Here is a 22,964-nt window from a genome sequence, read left to right as displayed (position 1 = left end):
TTTGAACTCTGCTGATCAGGATGGAGGCTCACACTCTGATCAAGTTAACAGGATAATTGCTGGGGTCAGTTGTGCTGAAGGGTCAAGAATACTGCCCTTGAAATTATACTAACTGGGCTCCACTTTTTGTTCTGCCACTCCCCTACTTATGCAACTTTCAGCAACTCACCTCGGCTCTTTCAAGTCCCCCGTGACACCCTCCAATCCCGCCTGTTGGCACCTCCCTCACCGGCATCGGGAGGTCAGAGGTGCAGGGCCGAGCCCCTGTGAGCCCTCCAACCCTTGTGGGGGTGAATGTGGGGAGGCCGTGTGTCCCATTCTGTGAGTTGAGTCAGCACTGCTGAAAAGCTCTTTTCCAGAAAGAGAAATGTTCGTGGTTAAGCCACTGAGTGACGAAATCGCTTCCATGCAGTTTCTTTCCGCGTCCAGAGCTCAGTGCTGTCAGGGACCATGTGGGTGACTCAGATGCCCTTGGGGCCGAGCACAGCACAGGCGGTTCCGTTAAGCATCACAGCAATCATCGCGCCGGAAACGCTCTAGGCTGGCAGTCGGCTGGCCGGGGAGGTCAACGCGTGCACCACGCGTCTGGACCTGGTCCTAGATGTGCCCCGTGTTGGCTCCCTGAGGCTTCAGAGGAACCCAAGGAAGGAGGGTTATTATCCCCATCTTGAAGGTAATAAAAATACGGTTCAGAGAGCTGATCAAATGTGCCTTCCTATCTATCGTTCCTGGTATGTCCTTTGCTCGCGCAGCGAGGAAAAACTCAAAATAAGGCCATGGTTCTCCGTCTTGGCTCTTCCTCAGAATCTGTATTAAACGCAGATAAGCGGGTTCCGCTCCAGCTCCTGAGTCAGACTCTGGGGTGGGGCCCAGGCCTGTTCGATGTTGGCATCAGTGAGGGACCTCCGCGGCAAAGAGGATCGGGAATTGTAACAAGGGTTTAGAGGAAGGAACAGTCGCATCCTACTAGGGAGGCCAGCAAAGCCTTGGTGGAAGGACTGGCCCTCGAGGTGTATTCTGGACGACGGGCTGAATGTTGGCATTGAGCCTGGGGTGAATGAGGGTGGGGATGGCAGAAACCCAGAGCAAAGGCGGAGAGGCTGTGCGTGGGGATTAACAAGGTTCTGGGAGCGCATCCACAGAACTTACACGGAGCCAGGCTGGACTGGCAGCCGGCGCATCGCAGACAGGGACACGCAGTCCTCGTCGGTTTCTGAGCCGAGTTCGAACCTCTGACCACAGCGTCTGGGGCAGACCCGGGTTGGGGGTGGGGTGGGGCTGTCAGGAGGACATTTCAAGGGTGCCATGGAGTTTGGGTGAAAGTTGGTGAAGATCTGGCTCGAGGGCGGCCTTAGGTCCTCGCCCAGGACGAGGAGACACACCCCTCCTTGTGCGGGGATGGATGGGGAAGAAAGGAGGCTGGGGCGGACGGGAGGCAGCTTGGAGCCTCCCCCCACGGGATGGACACACAGCAGCTACCCCCAACTTGTGCCCCGGGGTCCACGCGGCTCCTGTCAACCATGCGGACTCAGTGGGAGCCTCTGTCTCACGGTGGCAGGTGGGAGCGGGTTCAACGGGCAGACGAAGCCAGGTGAGCGGGTGTGGGGGTGCCCGCGCAGGCAGGGGGTGCCCTGAGCCGTGACCCACCTCTCCCAACCTTGTGCATCAGCTTCCGTGTGTCCGTGTCTTCCCCTCCCAGCTGGAGGGCGTTGAGAGTGGCTCGTCCGTGGCTGTCCACGAGCCAGCCTGACAGGGACGCCCGATGACAGACCAGGAACGATGGCCGTCTCCATGCCAGGCTGCTCGGTGCTCCTGGAGACAGGACGCTGCCCAGGGAATTTGCCAAAATTCTCTCCGCCCCCCAACCCGTCCCCCTGGCCTGTGGCTGCGATTTCTCGTTGTTCTGGTTTCTGAGCCTTGTGTTTTCTAAATCTGCTCCCCTCCCGACGGTCGAGCCTCCCGCCCAGCAATACCAAGAGGACCTTACCTGTCCCCTCAGGCGGACAGTCTGCTGTTGCGTCCGTCCTCCCAGAGCCCTGTGAGCGCCCTGTGGTGGGTCCACGCACCTCTCGGTGTTTCGACGCCAGAACCCATCCTCGTTATACGCCACGCACCTGCTCCTCACCACGCCTGTCCCACCCGCACCGAGAAGTCCTCCGAATGATTCCTGCCCACACCGCAGGGTCCCCGCCCGACCCTGTTCTCCCTCGCCTCGGCTAACGCTTCCCAGCTTACTTTTCTTTTTAACCTGAAATAGCAGAAAAACAGCACACACACGCCCTTATGCCTGGCCAGTCCAGGGCACGAGCTTCCGATGGCGGCGCTAACAAGCTGCCACAAGCTTAGTGGCTTTGAGACAAGACAGCGTTGGTTCACGGCTCACAGTTAGATCCTGGCTCACGGTTAGCTCCCGGCTCACGGTTAGATCACGGTTAGCTCCCGGCTCATGGTTAGCTCCCGGCTCACGGTTAGATCACGGTTAGCTCACGATTCTGCGGGCTCCAGGGGAGAACCCACCTCCCTGCTGTTTCCAGCGTCCACGGCGGCCGGTGTGGCCGGGCTGCAGCCCCTTCCTCTAGCGGCAAAGCCAGCGAGGTTGGTCTCTCCGCGCGTCTCCCCACGTCACGCGCGGCCCTGATTGCAGCCCACAAGGGTCTCCACGTTTAAGGACTCGTGTGATTGGATTGGGCGCACCTGGATAATCCATTCCACTCTCCCCATCTCCAGAGCCTTCACCTTCGTCGTACCTGTAAAGTCTCCTTCGCCGCATGAAGTAACATATTCACAGACTGCAGGGAACAGGACGTGGGCATCTTGGGGCCATTATTCTGCCTCCTACAGACAGTCATTCTCAATGGGAAGGGAGGGGGTGGTCCGTAAGTGTGCGGAGTGATTGCACCTGAGGATCTGTGGGTCTGCACGTACTCTGGTCCTCATTCTGACTTTCAGTGCTGAGAATGTATTGCTTGAATAGTCACTCAACACCCGTTATAAGTCAGGTGTTGTCCTGAGTGCCTTTGTGAAGTCACTTTCATGTAAATCTCCTAAGTCTAAAGCAGAAACAGGATCAGAGAGGTTAAGTGAATGATTCAAGGTCACACAGCTAACAGGTGGGTAATGTAAGAGGATTTGGGGACCCAGGTTTGGTTTTGTAACTCCAACTCTGAAGCTATTTCCGTTAAAGCTCAACAAAGTCATAGACTGGAGTTGACTTTTCACCCCAGGAGCTGCTGGTTTAAATGTTACACTGAGGTCACCCTAGGAATATTCTGAGTCTTCCTTCTCCCAGATTCCCGGGTGAGACTGCCTAGTGCTCGGGGATGGAGAAGCCTGAGGTGGCCACCTGTGGGCCCTCACAGGTGGCCACTTTCTCTTTCGCGTGTGGGGCTGAGGTCTGGAGACCTGGGCTTGAACTTTCACCCCTCAGTGCCCTTTTCTTGACCTTGGACAAGTTCCTTGGTCTCTGTGCCTCAGGTTCACGTCCCCGAGGAACCACTTACCGCTGTGAGGCCCTGAACAACTCGCTGCACATCCTGAAGCCTCGGTTTCCCCAAGTGTCACCTGGCGGGAGCAACGTCACCCACGTCCCAGGGACGCCCAGCGCACAGCCCGCACGCGGTGCGGACCAGCAGCCTGACCGACGGCTGTGAGACTCCCTGGCAGGACAGCCGTGGGCTCTAGAGAGGCAGTTCCTAAATGATGTGCTCTTCCAAGACTTACTCTGAACATCATTTAAGAGTCTAGTAATACAGGACTACACCCTTTTCTGTGAAAAAGAGAGCAACTGCAAGCACTCAGAAGGACGACGAGTGAATGGGATGCCCCCGACGCCCACCTCCCTCCACGGCCTCCTGGGGAGGTGACCACTGTCAGCATTTTGATGTCTCCGTACAGGTGTTCTTCCAGATGAAAGCCCGTTCCTAGTTGCAGGGGAGGTGTCCGGGGCTGGTGTCCCCCAGTGTCAACTCAGGCGCCCCGAGGCTGGGCTCGCGGGCATCCAGGCCTGACCCACGTCCTGGGAGGCTGGGACCTGCCGGTGCTGAGCTGCTGCTGGGCCGGGCCGGGCGAGGCCAGGAGGGGGCGCCCGGGGTCCGCGTGGGCAGCTGTGTGGCTGGCCGGCCGCCTGAGCAGAAACCACCCTGGCCACCAGCTCGTTTAGGGAGGCTGGGCCAGGGATCCAACAAGGCAGCTTCGTGGGACAGCTGGGCATCGCACCCGGCCAGAGCTCACCGAAGTGCAGTTTACTGTAGGCGAGGACACAGAGTGAGACATTTGCCCGAGCGGCCACAGGGTTGTCCTCCTTCCGCCAAAGAGCATCTTCTTACTGTCCCCAGGCGGGTCCCAGTTTTAGAAGGTCACGGACAGGCCCCGTGTCGTTGGACGGGCTTCACGCACGGCGTGTCCCACCGCGGCTGACACCCGTCTGGAGGCCACAGGACCGCGCACAGGCACACGGCTTCTCCCTGCAGGGCAGCTTCTCAAGGAGTTCAGGGGCTGAGGGATGGCAGGTGGACCTCCTCTGCCAGGGAGGACACTCCCCAAAGTCCAGACGCGTCACAGTTTGCTGTGGAAATAGAAGGAAAAACAGAACAGTTGAAGACTTGCTGACTACCCGCCGTCAACAGGAAGGGGGCCCCGTCGCACCTGCAAGAAGGCTGGTGTTTGCGCAGAGAATGGAAGGAAGGTGGTCCTGAGCCGCCAGCCGCCGTGGCCAGGACAACGGCCCTCCTGCCTGTCTCCTTGCTTCTCTCCAGTGTTGGACACAGCACCGGGCATATCCGGACAACGGCCTCCGAGGACCTTCCTGCTCAGGCCCCTCTCTTCCCTCCGTTCCTGCGCTTGGCGCCACCCACGCAGGGGGAGCCGCACCGCCCCCTGGGTTCTCCTTGCCCCCGTGGGGCATGCCGTATCTTGGGGCCTCCACCCTGGCTAACGACCTCTGCTGGAGCACTCTTCCTCAGCCGTCCGGGTGCCCTGCCCCGCTCCTCCCCGGGCGTCCCCCGGGCGTCCCCTCGAGGGACACCTTGTCAGTGAGCACTAACCTGACTGCTGCTGATGCTAGAGATGGGTTCCCGCCCCCTCCCCGTCACTTCATTCCCCTTAGCCTGTGCGATCCCCCATAACACTGGCATCTTCCCACGTACTTTGCTTCTAAATTGTATTTACTCTTTATCTGTCTTCCCTGAGCAGAAATGTGAACCCCATGAACACAGCTCACACTATTTTGCCAATGAATCCAAAACGCCTAAAACGGGGCATCCACATACTTGGTGGCCAAGACGTCCTTTTTCACTTAATACAATAGAGAGACTACTTAATATCATGACATTTGCTATGTGGAAAATCTGGGCGATAAAAATTGTGTACAGTGTATTTTCATATTTATAGAGGAAAACATAAGCATTAAAATATCAGAAGTGTATGACCCAAAGTGTTAATGGTGCTTATTGTCAGGTGGTAAGATTACAAAGGATTTCTGCTGTATTTTTAGAATGTTTAGGGTTTTTAAAGCAAGTGAATGTTTTAGCCCAGAAGAGCCACACGTTACCTCCACTCACAATTCACTGTCCATAACTAGTGGTCTGGCCGCAAACCACTGCCCTGGGCTAGAAAGTGTGATCCTTCTGTGTGTCCCACAGGTGAAGACCTGGAAACACGTGGTGAAGAGTAGAAATCACAAACACCTCATGGAGAGCTAGAACCCGGCTTTATTTTCCCACATAGCATGCAAGTTTTCTCGAAGCCATTATTTGATAATCCATGTTCTTCCTTCTAATTTGTGATTCCACCTCTGTCCTACCGAGGACATGTTTCTGGACTCGTACTCGGTTCCATTAGCGTCTGTCTCTGCTTCGTTATCAGCTCCATGCCCTGGTGTCACCATGGCTCGGTGACATGGCTTCATGTCTGCTGGGACCCCCTCTGTCCTTGCTCTTTGTCAAAACTCTTAGCTCCTTGTGTGTATTAGTTCCTTCGTAAAAACTTCAAAATCAGCGTTTCAAGTTCCCTAAATAATCCCATTGGGGTTTAATTGAAGTTTCATTACATTTATAAATGAACTTGGGGGAAATTGTCATCTTTAGAGTATTAGGTCTTTCCATACATGGATACAGTGTTCAGTTTTTCTCCTTTATCTTTAATAGGGTCTGAAAACTTTATTTATTGAGGTCTTGTTCTGTTTTCGCTAGATTATTTCCTACATAGATCATAGATTTTGCTGTAGCAAGATTGTGAGTGTAGAGGAATATAAATGATTTCAAAATATGAATCAAAACATGATTTTGGTATGTTGATGTTATATTTGGAAACACTGAAATGTCTGTCCTGTCCGAAGAGTTGATTCTTTTGGGCTTTTCTAGGTAAGTGACCGAATTGTCTACCAATAATGGTAATTTGGACCCTTCCCTTTTTACCCTTTCACCTGATGTTATTTTTACCTTCTTTTTCTTTATTTCTCTTGTCCTGCTTTTTGGCCAGAATTCCAGGACTGTGTGGACCAAGTATCAGTGAAGTAGGCAGGCTTCTCTTAGTTGAAGTATTAATAGGACTGTCACTAAAGCTTCCCCATATGTGCTCATAGTAGACTATACACTGTTTTCTCTGGAAGAGTTTACACAAGATTGGAATGATCTATTCCGTGAAAGGAACTTCTGACAAAACAAATGAGTAAAACTATCTAGGCCAGTGTTTCTGGGAAGATTTGTAAACCACTGTTTTTAATTGTTTTAGTAGTTATATAATGAATAAAACTTCCTTTTTCTGTTAGTTTCTATTTCATTTATATATTTTTGAGATATTACATACAGTGAAGTGTACAAACCTTACATGCATAATTCAGTGAATTTTACAGATATACATGCTCATGTAACCCACACCTCATGAAGAACTAGAACATTTCCATCACCCTAGAAAGTTCTCTGTGCTCTTTTTCACCCAACCCTATTGCTTCCTCAGAGCCAACCACTGTTCTGATTTCTTTCCCTGTAGATTACTTTTCCTAATCATGAAGTTCATATAAATGGAATCAAGAGAATGTACCCTTTTGTGTGGAATAATGGTTTTCAGATTAATCTACGCTGTTGTGTGTACTAGTAGATCATTCACTCTCATTTTTCTATAATATTGTATTGTATGAATGTATCATTTCCAGATTTGGGCTACCATGCATAAAGCCATGAACCTTCTTAAACAAGCTTCTTATATGTTTGTATTTTCATTTAGTCCAGGAGAATGTGCAGAGGAGAGTAGGTAAAACATTTAACTTTGTGGGCAACTTCCATATCATATGAGAGGTACAAATATTCTAGCTCCTCATTTGGTGTTGTCAGTCATTAATATGAATGCATTTAGTGGTTTCATAATAATACCTTATAAGAATTTTATTTTTTTGATAACTAATGATAAGTACTTTTCTATGTGTTTATTGGCCATTTATAACTTTATGACTAGTTTGATTTAAGACTTCTGTGCATTTTTAATTGGATTATTTGTCATGTTATTATTGATTTGCAGGAACTTTTTATATATACTGGGTCAAAGTCCTTTGTCGGATATATGTATTACAAATGTTTCCATGAAACTGGCAGGTTCCCTAGCCTCTGCAGATCCTGGCTTGTTCTCTGTGAACTGGACGGAGATAGAATTGAAGCCGCTTGGGGCAGCGTGTTTGGTGAGAAAGTCTGCACAAACTGCTCTCATTTCTTATCCTCATCAGCGGGTCCTCCCCCTCAGGAACCACTCAGAAATTCTGTCTCAGGCTCTGAGCATTTCTGGGGGCTGCTATTATGTCTGATTCTCCAGGATCCGGGCTGGGGAGGACGGAAGGCTGGAGGCCTCCAATTGCTGGTCAAGCTGATGACACACCTTGTTATTGACTTCCCAGGTTTGCTGGCATCCTGCATCAGTTCTGTATTAGCTTATTAATTTTTTGAGCCCTTACTTGGTTCTTGAATTATATCAGTAAGTCAGACAAACAACACAAAACAACAATAAAGTCGAACCCAAACTATGGCCCCTTGTTCTCAGGGAGCCTCCACTGAAGAGGGCAGACAGGCGGTGAACAGCAGAGGTGATGAGGGATTATAGACCATGTTAGAAAGGTGTTAGGGGCTACGGGATAACTGCAGAGTTGTGTAGGACAATCGCAAATATGTTTATGTCTGTGTGGAGGGGAGGCGGACGTGGTAATACTGAAAGAGAAAGCCAGCGAAGGTCTCACGAAGAAGGACATCTGAGCAAAGCCGGAGAAAATGTGCAGGACGGAACCATGCAAACATCTGAGGGAACCTCAGGGAAAAGGGCTGAGGTCCGAATATATCTCACGTGCTGGAAAACAGCAAAGAAGCCACCGCCGTGGAATGAAGCCACCAAGGGGGAGAATACGAGAGAAGGAGGCACAAAGGTGGCAGAGCTTGAGGGACCTTGTAGGGACCTGAGCTTTTGCAGTGTGTGAGATGGGGGTCACTGCCCTGACCTTATCCCTTGTCTCTCGCGGTCCTGCTGCCGCCAGGTCTGCCACGCAACGTGTGGGAGAGAAGGAACACCAGCAGAATGTGCTTCCAGAGCCTGGCCCCCTTGGAGGCCGCTGGGCCTCTCCCATACAGGATGCCTCCCCCCATGCCAGCTGGGTCCTTCTGCCCACTCAAGTGTTCTCCCTGTTCGTGTCTGATTCTAGGATGCACCCACCTCCCCTTACTTCTGCAGCTTTCGTTGAAAGGAAGGAGCCCACAGCTGGCTTGGCATCTTGCCCAGAGTTTCTGAGTGTGCGTTTATTATCATGGTAAACAGAAAAAAAAAAAAAACACAACAATACACATTATAAAATCAAGGTACTCTTAACCACAGAGCTCCACCAGAAAACCTATGAGAAATAATTTGAACAAAAAAGGCAACTTGCATCATACTGATCCTTTCTCAGCAGCAATAGCTAGGCTCCGCAAACTTACACCTGCACAATGTAACCTGAAACCCACCCCAGGTGTTCTGTACGGCACCTCCGTGGGGGACAAGACCCATCATGCTAATAATCAGGGATAAGCTCCTAACTTTATGAAGTTAGCTAGAAGAATAGCTGAGAAGTTTTAACCTAGTGCTTCCACCAGGAGCCCTAGCCAAAGCTCAATAAATCTCTTCCCTTATCATTATTGTTTTTAAAACCTGCTCATTTTTATTTTTTTAAAAGTAAGCTCTGTGCCCAACGTGGGGCTTCAACTCACAGCCCTAAGATCCAGAATCGTGTGCGCTACACCTGAGCCAGCCAGGCGCCCCAGTCCCTTCCGTATTTGACTGAAAGGCTTAGCTTGAAATCAAAACAAGAGAGGAAGGCCAATAACCAGCCCCTTCCCTTTATGTGATGCATATGCCATGGGAAGTACTTGAAATTCTGTACATCCTATCTTCCCACATACTTGCATTGTGAATTTGCCTGACCTAGAGACAAAACATTGGAGAATGTGGTTATTATGAGAAGTATAATCACCTAAAATGGCATAGAATAGTGACAAAAAGCTTTTCCCTACTTAAGCCTAAGGATGAATTATGACCTCAGCACTCACTTGAAGCTAAATTGTGAAAGTTTGTGAAACAGCACAGTCTCATTAACACAGACTATCTTCAGATTGAGGTTAAACAAGATGGTACTCATATGTCTGTGTCTCAATATTGCCAAGAGATGAAAATAAAATACCGAAGTATCTGGTGGGTCCTCAGAAAAACACCTCCCCAGAGCTCATTAGAAGTATATTTCTTTTCTTTTCTCCTTTGTGATAGTCAATCATCATTTATTTTTGCAGTTGAACCAGCTGTTCATTTTCAGGAGAGTCAAAATTCGCTTTGTTTTAGGATCAAATTTGTACTGCCTTTTTCCATGAAAGAAATAGAAAAATCCTAGAAATAAGATGAAAGATAGTGACAATATTAGACAAATAGTGATATTACACATGAACTCTTGAAAAAAATATACATTTTCACACATGCAATTTGATTTCATGTCTAAGGAACAGCCCGTGTGTCATTTCTATGGTGGAAAAATGGAGAAACTGGACGGTCTTTACCTCCCTCTTGGAAGACAGCATCAACTTTTTTGCCAATTCCAGGAAACCCATGAGCTATCTCTTTGGGAAAACCTGTATCCATAGACCGTGTATTTTCATCATACCTGGTAAAAAAGAATTATTAGAAAAATCAGAATATGTGATTAATAACAATAAATAACACTCAATATTAAGCGTTAAGTCATTGTTCTGAGTAGTCTGAGTGTACAGATCATTTAGTCTTTGCTATAAATCTGAGAGGTGGGGGCTACCTTTATTTTCATTTTGTAGGAAACCGACAACTGCTTTAAATAGTTCTGAGTGGGCACATCACCAGCATGAAAATGATAGGAGCTTTTAACTAGAAAGGGTCCCAGTTCAACAGGGTTATGGGAGACTGGAACCCACTAGACCCTTCCTAGAGTGGCACCAACTCTAAATATGTGATTCAAATTTTCTCTCGGACTCCACTGTCTGCCCTATCAAGGAGAAATACTGTGGGAAATAAGGTTCCTTTTGGATGCTCCTGCTTTTAATCTCCTTTTAAAACTCCATCCTACAAGTCCATTGCCTTCCAAGGACAGACATGGCAAGATGATACCAGGTAGGGGACTCACGGATGCTCGGTCTGGCTGTGCCCGTTCACCACTGAAGGATGGAGGTTCGGCACAGTTTGAGAATAATTTTATAGATTTTATTTATTTGTGTGTGTGTGAGAGAGTACAAGTGGGGGTGGGGAGCGGCAGAGGGAGAGAGAGAAGCAGACCCCCCACTGAGCAGGGAGCCCGATGCGGGACTCGATCCCAGGACCCTGAGATCATGACCTGAGCCGAAGGCAGATGCTTAACCCACTGAGCCACCCAGGCGCCCTGAGAATAATTTTAAAAGACAACTCTCCTTCCCCTGAGTGATCTGATTCTGAATCCCAAGGGTCTGTCGTTACCTCCAATACTCGTTGGCAACAAAGAAGTACGTCTTCCCAGTTTCATCCTCGTGAACAGCGGCATCAATTTTCTTTACCTTCTGTGGGAAGCCCAAGGAGTGGTAGATGTTCTTGGGGTAGCCTTGCACCATCTGATCCCCATTAAAGGCCCAGTATTTACTACCTGTCAACCAAAAAATCGACCATGAAAACTTTGCCTGGGACTCTGGAGGACAGTCGGCAGGCTTCCCTCCAGACTTGCGCTCATGAGGGGCGCGTGCAGAGTTTTATTCCCCAGTGAGGTGCCCCTGAGCCGAGCATCTCTCCGGAGTGGAGTGGGCTCCCTCCCCCAGCGGCACAGGGCATGTGTGGGGCTGCATGTGGTCGGGCAGCCGGGCCACACACTCTCCTGTGGTTAGCGACTCACTGGACGGCACCTCTCGGCTCTTGGCTGGGCTGGGCCCTGACGGAGGATTTTGTATGTGTTCGCCGGGGTATCTGCGCAACCACATGCCACCACCCCACAGAAAGGCAGTGTGGAACTTCATATGTGCATAAATCCTCCTGATTTTCACTGCATGTGTGTTAGATCTGCTTCAAGATTCTTGACTTAAACGGCCCCCTTAATTCTCAGCCAAAGAACCTGATGAAAATGGGACTCATAGAAACATTGACAAAAAAAACCCCCAGAAGCTCTACCTTTAAAAAAGAAGACTTCATCTCTGTTAACAACGCCGTAAGCAGCGTCAACTCCCCGGGACAGCGATTGCCAGAAGTCAGCAATGACACCGAGATCCGCTCTTTCGTCGGAGGGAGTCGTGCGTAGGAAGAACCTGATTTGAAAGAAGGGGCCCGATCCTAGCTGGCGGCAAGTCTCTGGTTGATGTCCAGCATGTCTTCTCCCCGGACACGAGTCTCACGCACCGAGGGGTCACGTGCCGGGCCCTTCCCTACATGATGGCTCGTCACCCAGAAATCCCCCAGGAAGCAGACAAGAAACGGAGGCTAACGGAGCTGCTCCGACCAGACCGGGTAAGAGACAGCACACACTTGTGCACGGGCTGGCGGACTGCTTCCAGGACCGCAGAGACCAGACGCAAGCACACAGCAAGCCACCAGCCTTGGGAAGGACCAGAGGCCACGTGCAAGGGCAGGGTCCTCCCTCTCACCCCTCAGCAGACACGGTCCACGCTCACACCCCGTCGCCGAAGTCGCCCTCGGCTTCGGAAACACAGGCCCTAAAATGCCTCTCAGCTACTGAGCTCGGCGGGCCCCAGGAGCGTGCTGGGCCTTCCTTCCTGGGCTGCAGGCCACACTGCCCCAGGCCTGGTGTAGACATCAGATCCGAGCAGTGGTACTCAGGTTCTAACTCACTGGCATGTTTCTCATCCTGGTCATGAGATGTGAAAGGAATTGGAAGACCATTTCTTGCTCCATTACTGACAAGCCTGTGGTCTTCAACAAGAATTCTGTCTGTCTGCCCAACTCCACAGATTTGTATGTCAGCAGTAGAGTGGGGGTCTTGCAAGGCCTTTTGCTCCATCAAGTTTCTGGCGACTGAAGGACTTACCTGTGATAAAAATTTTTTTCTTCTTTTTCTTTTAAAATAATTTCTACACCCAGCATGGGGCCTGAATTCATGACCCTGAGATTGAGAGTCATGTGTTCTCCCAGCTGAGCCAGCCAGGCGCCCCTTCTCTGTGACATAAGTTTTTGAAGAATAAATCATTTCATGTAAATGCACAATTATTAAAATTACAAATTAAAAATATATTACTAAAGAAACATATAGAACATTCAACAAAATATCAGAACACTTTAAAAACATAAATCAGTGTTCATGGTAATTTCTTTGTTTTACCTTTTTTTTTTAAAGGTTTTATTTATTTATTTGACACACAAGAGAGTGAGAGAGCGAGCACAAGCAGCGGAAGCGGCAGGCAGAGGGAGAAGCAGACTCCCCCCTGAGCAGGTAGCCCGAGGCGGGGCTCGATCCCAGGACCCTGGGATCACGACCTGAACCGAAGGCAGACGCTTAACGACTGAGCCACCCAGGTGCTCCGCCCCTCCCCCCCCCTTTTTACCTGTTTTTAAAGAAGAATAATTCTCCATGAACTTTGGTGATAGCGTCAAATGTTAACTTGCTATCACAGGCTCGTGGTACTTGTGGTTCTCTTGGCTGGATGGGATTTTTGGAAGGTCCTAAAACATAAATACAAGTTCTGAAGTCAGGTGAAGTTGGTGTATTATGCTAACACAAAAGCACTTAGAATGCAGGCTCTTTCTTAAAGGACACAGCTAATAGCTATTTATTGAACCCCACATATAGACCCCCAGTCGCCGGCCCAAGGTGCTTTGTGCTCACCGTAGAGGGCCTGGATGGCATCGATGTCCTTCTGAGACAGCAGGACATCCCCATAGTAGTTGTAGCTGGGGAACATCAAGGAACCAATGTCGTTATCATGCAACAGTCCAAGGGAATGGCCCACTTCATGTGCTGCGACTTGGAGCAAGTTGAAATCTAAAAACAGCAACAAAACGTGTTTGCAGTTCCTGGAATGCACTTCTGAGGAACCCGAGAAGGAAAGAGACGTTTCCAAACTACAACAGCGTTACTGTTGGCTTTGTGCAAGTTTGGTGTGTTTTTGGTGGTTTATGTCTTCGTGGGGTATCTGTGTGTATGTACGTTTAATCAAAGAAAGGAGAGGGCTTTAATAATTCTGGGTAGGCTGGTTAAAGTCTGAATTTCTGAGATTGGGGCTAGTATGATTCTTGGATGAAGTCAGCCAACACAGAAAAATCCCATTGATCAATAAATACCATAAAATAAGGTAGAAAGTGGTATACTCTAGAGGAATAATAGTATTCTATTAACATTTATTATTTTTTCCTGCTCATAAATATTATATTATGCCCAGTATGAAAATTTAGATAATATAGGAAAGTACCAAGAAAAATTCTCCAAAATCACTTTACCAAAAATAACCATTTTAAAATTTTGGTATAGGATTGTATACGCAACAAGGTGACTTAAAACATCCTATTTTCCGCGTACCATATTTTGTTGGTAAAAATTACTTGGAGAAATAATATTACCTTACATTTTTAAATAAATGGACACAAAAGAGTTACCATTACCTTTTTAAGCAATTATAGTTTTAATAAAAGCTTATGTTTATTAAAATATTTAAGGCTGATCAAAAACTTGGCTCACTTTCCTGAAGGCATTCTTTTAGATAAAACATGGACCCATGAAAGGGAAACAGGAAAAACTGGTGAACTCACTTCTGAAATCATTGGTCCATGTTTTTTCTTCATCAAAATGAATATCTCCTCCAATGTCTCTTCCTGGTAGGAAGGCATGAGCAAGAACGTTTCCAGGTCCACCGAAGGGGGAGTTGTCACCGTGATCTGTGAGAAACAGTGCGGCAAAGGCAAATTCCCGTTTCTATCCTGCTTCCCCCAGAGGGGAGAGAACAGTGACAAGGAGCCCGAAGGCATTCTTCATCTATGATGCTTCTCTTCTTTGGCCGGTAAAATCAACAGCCCGTTAGGAACACCCCTCCCTCAGCACCGTGGAGCCAGTCTGGGCGTGGGGGGAGGTGAAGTTCCGTATGGTTTTAGGAGACAAGAAGAGCTTACCTCTCCAGACAAAGGATATCATTATGTCCGCTTGCCCCTCAAAGACCTTGGTGAAGGTCAGGGGCGAGACATTACTCCAGAGTTGAAAGGCTTTCTCAATGGCACTGTCCACGTCCGCTCTTGGCAAATCTGGTGTGTAATTTTCAATCCTTAAAATGGAAAAAAACAGAGACACGTCGGACCCCATTGCTTACGGCTCCGCTGGGAAAGAGCGCCCTTGCTCTGGTGCTCGGTCTGGTTACCTGTAGGTCAGGTGTGTGTGCTCCCATCGGAGGGTCCTATCAGCGACGGCGTACTGAGCCACGTCGGGCACCCCACATCTGGGCTGCTTCATCAGATTCAGGGTGTCGGCATCTATCTTCCCGGTCACCTTCAGCCCAAAGAACTCCTGCATTTGCTTCAGCTTCTCAGTCACCAAACTGCTGTTCCTCTGCCTTACGATTTGCTTCCCGTCACTCTTCAGGTTGTAGTAGTTCTGCAGGTAGTTCTGATAAAGAGAAAAAAAATGTGAAACACAGGACATGAAATCTTTCTTATTTCTTCCTGAGAACCTTCAGGATTTCACTGTGGTGACAGAGAAGTTCTTTTGTCTTGAAGATTTCGTGCAAAGAGGAAAAATCCTGTCTGCAAATGCAGTGATTCCATAGGCTTACTGTTGGCGTGGTGGCTAAGTCTAGCTTTCCCGGGAAGTCGGTGTGAAGGTGGTCAGGGCTCCCTCTCTCTGTGGATCCCTCTACCTCTGTCTCTGAAGGAAAGTCCATGGGTGGTTAAGTAGATTTTTGTTTTTGTTATGTTCTAGTTACCCTAGAATGGATCCCACGCTCGCTTGCGCTTCTACCCTTTGACGTTGGAAAAATGAGAACGTAATGCTCCTACCTTTGTGGGGTGTGAAATTCAGCGTTTACCTGGACCACCTCCTCGTCCTGCTCTCGCGTTCCTGAGGTCGCTGCAGGGAAGCCATGGGACCCCACGCCCCAGACCAGCACTAGCAGAACGGGAAGGCTGGGCATGCTGTCTTCGCTTTCCTTCTCTGCCCACGGCGTCCAGTGTCTCCGTACCTCCTGGGCAGGTTTCGGGTGCAGCCCTGCTTTATGTGCGGTCCCGGGGCATCCCCAGAAAAACAAAGGCTATCTGATTCACCTCTGACAAGAAGATTCACACCCCCTTTTTTGCAATGTGTGGTCTCAGCTTTCAAAAATTATGACATAAAGTAGATTAATCTTGAATCTTTTCTTCTCTTTGCAATCTTATGATTATGATCAAACAGGACATCCACAAAGAGACACGCCTCATCCCACATAGTTGTTTTCTCATATTAATTTTGTGCTATCTTAAGAGCCTCACTATCTACACTATAATGTACAACTTACAGGACAGTCCATGGACTTTGAAACGATTGGATTTCGCTGCTTAATTCTGCCGGTCCTGCATTGCTCCTGGGTGAGGGAAGACTGGCTGTCAGTGTGTCTTCTGCTCCTTCACTTCTACCCCCCACGACTGGCTCTAGGGATCACTGGCTTCTCCATTTGCAAAGGATTTCCTCCTGCTTTTTTTTTTTTTTTTAAGATTTTATTTATTTATTTGAAAGAGAGAGAGAAGGAGGGGGGAGCAGAGGGAGAGGGACAAGCAGACTCCTCCCTGAGCGCAGAGTCGAACGTGGGGCTCATCTCAGGACCCTGAGATCATGACCTGAGCTGGAACCAAAAGTTGGATGCTTAACTGACTGAGCCACCCAGGCGCCCCTCCTCCTGCTTTTTTAAGCTTCTTGATATAATTTGTTTTTATAACGATCACGCACTGTCTAAATCACGAATCAGCTTGAAGTGACATTGTTGATGAGAGAGCTGCCTGGGCCACAGGCAGGTGTTATAATTCATCACTCAGTTTCAACCCTGCTTTGTCTGGTTCCTGGGACCCGGAAGGATAGCTGTGCAGAGGTCCCAGGTAAGGCCATGCCCGAAAGACCCGCGGCTGAGGTTCATTTCTCAGCCGTAGGCTTCTCCTGGCTGACCGAACACATTTAATGCGTGGGACTGGACTACAATTACTTATTCTTTCATATCGCATGAAATGGGTCAGTCAGTGTTTGTGCTGTAAGAGATTGGTACAAAGTGCCCCAGTTGCAGAGAAGACAGAGACATTAATCTCCCTGGAGACCCCAGGCACCCTGTGTTTCCTGACCTTCCTTAACCTTCATTCCTCCTCCTGGGTGTTGGCCAGATCTCATACCCCACTTTGATCTTATTTTTCTTCTTTTTATGATGCAATCCCTTTAAACACCCAACCTCCTCCTAAGCACAGATATCCATGGAAACCTGGTTAGTATCTCTGTACTACAAACACACATCTTCTGGGCCTCCAGTGCTCTAGCCCGATGGCTTCTCCCTTCTCACAGGCAAACTGCCTTCCCTGACACCATGAACCTGGCGTGCAAAGTAGACGGGATATTCATGGTGGATTCTTCTGCTCCTTCGTCTTTGGCAGGTGTCTCTCTTCTTTCCTTCCAAGGCAATTCAGTTTCACAGTGTTCCGTGGGCTTTGTAAATCTCTGCTCTCCAAGCAGTGACCCTGACATTACCTTGCGTCCCATCAATTTGGGGGCCCACACCGGCCAGGAACCTTGCTAAGTCAGTTTAGAGGGAAACTAACTAAACTAACTAAACCCTTGCCATCTCTCAGTGTCTCATCACCCCAGTCTGCGCTCAGCAAGAATCCTGCCAAGTTGGTCTAGCCAGAATCTCCCCTGAACCTTGACGCTTCCTGTAGCATTTTCCATCCACGGACCCCCACCCAGCTCTTCAGCTACACACGGCCACTTTCCCACACTATATTCAGAAGTGAGCCTCGTGCTAGATTCTTTCCTCTGTTGCAATGACTCTAGCAGAATAGATTTTACCGCTTGAACTACCATCCCGCTCTGGTTTTCCTGAACCAGGGACTGGTGCCAGACAGTGGCCCCTGGGTCCCCAGAGTGGGCTCCCTTGCACGCCCCACGGTTCCACAGGTTGACGAATTAAAGAAAAGAGCTGACCAAGAGTTGATTTATTGAAGAAAAGCAACAGGTCAAACTAGTGGGCCTTATAATAAATGAGGACTGAGGCATGAATAACCTAGGAAAATAAAAATACAGTGCCTAAGAATCGCGTAGGTTTTGCTTCATGTGAAAATTCCTCTTTGTCCAAAGCAGAGGCAAATTCAGCAAAACAGAACATAATCTGTTTCATAATCTGAACCTGATTCACAGAAAAAGGACTAAAGGCAGGAAATAAACACACTTTAGAGACACACAAGCAAGCAAGTCATCGTCTGGATTGCAGCATGACGAAGATCTGCCCTGAGCACCCTCGCACATCTCAGACCCCGTGCAGGGGGCGGGGGCCGAGGAAGCCAGGTTCTCGCTCTCCCCGCTGAACTACACCTCAGCATTTAGGTTCAGACTCCTTAGGGAAGAGCCACCCTTGCGAGAAGTTTGGCTCGCATGAGGACCGCACTCTCAGTGACTGACGTGCCACAGTGCGGACATCTTCCCGATTATTTCATGAATTACACCAGAGAGGAGACGTTCCTGGCATGTAAACAAACAAAGTGTGGAGTCAAACCTGAAAGGAAATGACCTTGGCGGGGGGTACCAGTCCTTAAGTACGGGCGTTGCGCTCGAAACATCCCCTCAACACCCACTCCTGCTCTTTCTAGGATGTTTTAAGTAATTATTCACCCCAAAGAAAGTAAAATAAACAGAATCTAATCAGACAGTCAAGCATTTTTACAAATTGAACCTGAAACAACCATCCCTTTCGTGTGTTCCTGCATTTGGTCCGCTCTTACGGGTCTTGTCCTAAGCGGCAGCTGGGCCGTGGCAGGAGTGACTATAAGCTCTCCTTGCCAAAAAAAGAAAGAGGTGTGAAGAAGGGAAGAGAGACAGAGCAGTGGCAGTGTGAAGGGCAAGTTTGATCCCAGAAAGTTTCTGTTACGATTAGAGGGGATACGAATGAGGCAGGGAAGAAAGAGAAGAAAGCCCATTGAAAAGAGATTGATTTTTCTTCAATTAGTCAACTTCTGGAGGAAAAGAACAATATTTAGCAACTGTAGGGCTTCACCCCCTTTACGAAATGAGCTTAAACTTGTCTTTGCAACAATCCTGTGGAGTGTTGGATAGAAGAGGAAACCAGCTCCTCACAGGAATTCGGAGGCGTGCCTGAGTGTGCAGACAGAACGTAGTGGGGGAGGGTCTGGGACTCAGGTCTCTGGGCCCCAAAACAGGCAACCAAGCTCTAAGTATGAATCAGGGAACAATGCAGACATCTTGGCTTCTGAGTGAGTTGTGGAGGAAAGATAGATGGATGGAGAGATAGACGATAGATCATTATTAAATATGGTTTTATCAGCTTACAGACCCACTAGGAGGACTTGGCTGGAGATTGGATCCTTTGCTGGAGAACAGGGATAATAAGAATAATATCTCCCAGAAATGTTCTCTTGGGAGAATTAAGTGCAATCATGTGTATTTATCAATGCTTGTCACATTGAAATACATTGCTCAGTGAGAGCTGATTCTTCCTAGAATTGAAAGACCTCTGCTAGAAAGTAACTTAATGAAACGTTCTCACATGACAGAAGGGAAACAGATCCAGAAATGCTAAGTTGTTTTCTTGAAAGAAAACAGCCTGGAAGTGACTGAGGGGCAGGTGAGATCATTCAAAGCAGGTTTCAACTTCTTAAAGGAAATGTGACTCTTAAATTGTTTCTGCCGTGAGACAAAACAAAAAATATTTTTAGCCGAATCCACATTACAAACTGCACTCTGAATCATGTCTTCCCTAAATTTGGGAGCCTTGTGCAAGAAAGAGCCATGTGGTCAGGTGTTTCTTGCTTGTGATCATCACCACCGTGAGCCGAATACAAGTCTAAGAATAATTGCTACACCAGCGAGATTCTAAGAGAGATAAACTGTGCCCCAAGTCATGTATCTTGCATAATCAAACTTGTGGTTTTACTAATGACAGTGCAATACCACCCCTTTAATCTTGTTAGAAAAGCTTACCGGTACATATACAAATCAGCTTCAGATATAAGTGATCTATCACTTATCAAGTCCAAGGACTCTCCCCCAAACAGCTGTGTTTCCTGCTGACTTTGCAGGGACCAAGTTGGTACGAATCCAAGTATCAATGTGGCAGATAAGCAAATGCATTCCTGCCCCTCTCCGCGCCACCCCCCCAGCCTTGGAGAGATCAGGTCTATGTCCCCAGCCCCAGTCATCATCTGAGGACAATCAGAGCCTGAGCAAGAATGGGGGAGCTGGAAGCAGTCAACCCACAGAACCATGAGGGATTGTCCTTTTAAGCCCTTAGGTTTTAGAGTGTTTTTTTGTTATATAGGAATAAATAATGGAAAATCTCCCTTGATTACATCTTTCAGAGGCCCGGTCATTCCTTCCCCTGCACACGGGCTAACATAACGTGTGCCTCCCAGGTTACTGAAGACATGTAATAGTAGAGGGGACTCCAGTGTGCTTCCTAGCTGAGGACCTTCTCTTCCAATTTACATTTTGCTGGCTCAAAAAAATGCATTTGATGCTGTGATTGAATGATTATTGAATGAACAAATGAATGAATGTGGCAAATGAATCATGAAAAACATAAAGTCATGTGTGACATGAACTTTGTGGAGACTTTTAACTCAATTGTTTCATATACTGAACAAAATTTCATGCTCTTCATTATAAGTCGACAAGTGGAATGCTTCAAAAGGTTATCTCCAAAATGTACATCAAAGGGGCCTATTCTTTTCTTGAGTCTAACCAGGCATCTTCGGAGTCCCCAAGCATGGCATCCCTCTAACAGCTCTGTGCTATTGCTCACACCATCCCCTGCCCCCAGGACACCCTCCCGCTCCTGACCTATGGCCGGTAATTCCCACTCTCCGCTCCAAGGTCCCACGTCCTTTCCTCCCCAGGATTACCGACCCATTTCTGCTTCACTCAGCAATCACCTACTGACCACCCGCTTCATGCCCATCATTGCGCCCCTGAGGAGGACAGAGTGGTAAACAGCTGAAGAAGGCTGCAGCCTGGTACGGGATAAATGGGAGGCAGGAGTCACAGCGGAGTGTGAGAAGTGTTTCGGGAGCCCTGGGGCATGAGGTGCAAGGCATCTGGGAGACGCAGCTCCGAGCGGAGACCTGAAGTGCGAGGAGGCCGATGGAGAGCCAGGGGGAGAGGTGTGGGGAGAGCCTCTGGGGTGTGTTGGAGCTTCTGCTTATGTTTTTAATCCTATCCATCAAACTGAACTAGAAGAGGGCTAATTGTCAGTCCGTAGAGATTCGCACCACACCCGATAAGCAAGTTCTTTGAAGAAGCGGCAGAAAGGGAAACTGAGTTTCTCCATCGGTTCTTCCAGCCCCCCCCGCCCCCTGGTCCCCATTGCCAGGAGCCCGCTGTCTCTGTCAGAATAGTCGCTTGGGGCTAATGGTTCGGGGTGTGGAAGCTCCACAGTGACCACCGAGTCAGGTGCACGGGTCATTTCCAGACCTGGCTTTCAAGAGTCTGCGTGCCGGCTCCCCCCAGAAAGTGCTCCGGCTGGAGGCTTCCCTGAGGCCCCCCCGCCCCCCGCCTGTCTCCACTCGTACACCGCAGGTCATGCTGTCCCAGGCGTCGCTCCTGCTGGCCCACGTGCCGGTCGGTCCCTGTCCTATCGCGAAGCAGCCCAGGAAATGAGAACGAGTCCACACTTCAGCAGGAAGACAAGCAACTTGGGTCTAGAGAACCACGGAATGTAACAGTTGGGCCCTCTTAAAGTCTTTGTCATTTCCTTTTCCTAGTAATTCCTTTTATTCTATTTTACAAACACAGTGGCCTGTAATCTATTGAAAATCTAAGAACTGGGTTCTTTCCTGCAGGTGGTGTGAGAAGCCCTGATTTAGGGCACCAGGTCTAAGCAGCTCCCCAAGCTCTCCTTTCTCTCATCCTGAGCCTCCTCAATTCTTGCTCTGGGATTTTCCCCTTAGATGTTTGTTCCCCTTGGTGGCCTCCAGGGACTTTTCAGTATTGGATGTTGGGACGGAGCCTCTTCTAGGTGACCCCACAGCATCGCTTCCCCATTATGGCCGAAGCGCCAAATGGTACCAAATCAGCCAGGCCGCTCACTTCTCTGTCCCCCTCTGGGGCGTGTAAAGTCTGGGAGCACAGAGGTGTGTCCGTGGTGTCCCCAGTCTGCTGCAGCAGACCTCACAGGGTCTGTGAGGTGAGTGAGCTCTTGGGGCGCAGGAGCTGAGCAGGCAGAACTGCCATCCAGCCTCCAGGAGCAAGCTCAGGCAAGCCCCTCTGTCCCCACGAGGAGAGCGCTCGGGGCTGGCTTCATAGGGGGACCAGCTTGCCGCTCTTGTCCCTCATATTTGAGGCATAAAGACCTCCTGCCAGGTTTTGCGTCTCACGCCAGGGTTGGGATGAAACTGCTCTCAGGCTGCTCTCCCCTCCTGACCCCAAGGTCGCTTCGTGGGTCACTTCCAGCTGCGGTCCTGCACGATGTCACCTCAGTCCTCCACCAAGTCAGACTTCTCGCTGGTCGGCTCAGGGCTGGATCATGTCTGTGCGTTTCCAACATGGCTCACGCGCTCTTGGCCACACTGTTCTTAACGACCTCCATGCTTCCCCTTCTCTTTTCTCTGTCCCTCCCTCTGTCTCTCTCTCTCCCTGACCCCCTTCCTGTCTCACTGTCTCTCATCCCTCTCCTCGTTCTCTCCCCGTTTGGCTCGGACTCTCCTATTTCTCCCCACAGGTGTATTTAACACATGTACTCTAATAATTGTCGATAGCAAGAGAGGGACATTTATAACTCAAACACACCGAACTTGTTATCATTCGTAATTTCCTTAACGACTCCGAGTGCTGTGTGATAGTGCCGCTTGGTGCCTGATAAGGAGGCCAGTAAAATGCAGGACGAGAAAGGGGAAGATGCCCCGAACCGCCTAAGGGCTTCATTGACCAGTTTTCCCTACTCCAAACATGTGCCTTAAAGCTCACGCTGGACACAGTCGTACGTGAACGGTGTCGCTGGCAAACAGTGAGCTCCCAAAGGGGTACGCGGGTTCTGCCTTCAGACCCGCAGCACAACTGGATTTTGACCTGAATTATCTGGATACTCGCTACCTTCCTATAACTCCACCTGACGTCACTCACTGTGTTAGATATGCGCTGCTGGTTTTAAAATTACCACAAACTTAGGGGTTAATACATTACTTATTTTAGTTTGTTGTTTTAGTTTCTGTGGTGCGAGAGTCTGGCTACGGCTTAGCTAGGTTCTTGCAGACAATCCCAAGGCCCTGGCTGGGCTACGTTCTCATCTGGGGCCAGGCGGGGTGCGGGGGGATCT

At 49.0% G+C, this 22,964-nt stretch overlaps 1 protein-coding gene across 1 annotated transcript; it reads right to left on the bottom strand.

Annotated features, from left to right (window-relative positions):
- Window positions 1-8,735: 8,735 nt before the first annotated feature.
- On the bottom strand, window positions 8,736-15,763 carry LOC118520453 (interstitial collagenase-like). The gene is made up of 10 exons (XM_036068517.2): window positions 15,501-15,763; window positions 14,838-15,082; window positions 14,596-14,744; window positions 14,239-14,364; window positions 13,319-13,474; window positions 13,038-13,155; window positions 11,653-11,786; window positions 10,975-11,137; window positions 10,053-10,156; window positions 8,736-9,885 (listed from the first exon to the last, which is right to left on the bottom strand). The coding sequence occupies exons 1-10, from the start codon at window positions 15,603-15,605 to the stop codon at window positions 9,776-9,778; spliced, it is 1,410 nt and encodes a 469-aa protein (XP_035924410.1). The 5' UTR covers window positions 15,606-15,763; the 3' UTR covers window positions 8,736-9,775.
- Window positions 15,764-22,964: the final 7,201 nt, after the last annotated feature.

The sequence above is a fragment of the Halichoerus grypus genome, chromosome 11 (assembly GCF_964656455.1).
Source record: "Halichoerus grypus chromosome 11, mHalGry1.hap1.1, whole genome shotgun sequence".
NCBI classification, from domain to species: Eukaryota; Metazoa; Chordata; class Mammalia; order Carnivora; family Phocidae; genus Halichoerus; species Halichoerus grypus.
The sequence above is the reverse complement of the archived record's forward strand: the minus strand, read 5'-3'. Positions and strand labels throughout refer to the sequence as shown.

Excerpts from the sequence above, each read along its gene's own strand:
- LOC118520453 (XM_036068517.2), bottom strand. The coding sequence starts at position 15,605 with ATGCCCAGCCTTCCCGTTCTGCTAGTGCTGGTCTGGGGCGTGGGGTCC. Across the intron at positions 15,083-15,500 it reads AGGACGAGGAGGTGGTCCAG|AACTACCTGCAGAACTACTA; the intron begins GTAAACGCTGAA and ends TCTCTTTATCAG. Across the intron at positions 14,745-14,837 it reads CACACACACCTGACCTACAG|GATTGAAAATTACACACCAG; the intron begins GTAACCAGACCG and ends TTCCATTTTAAG.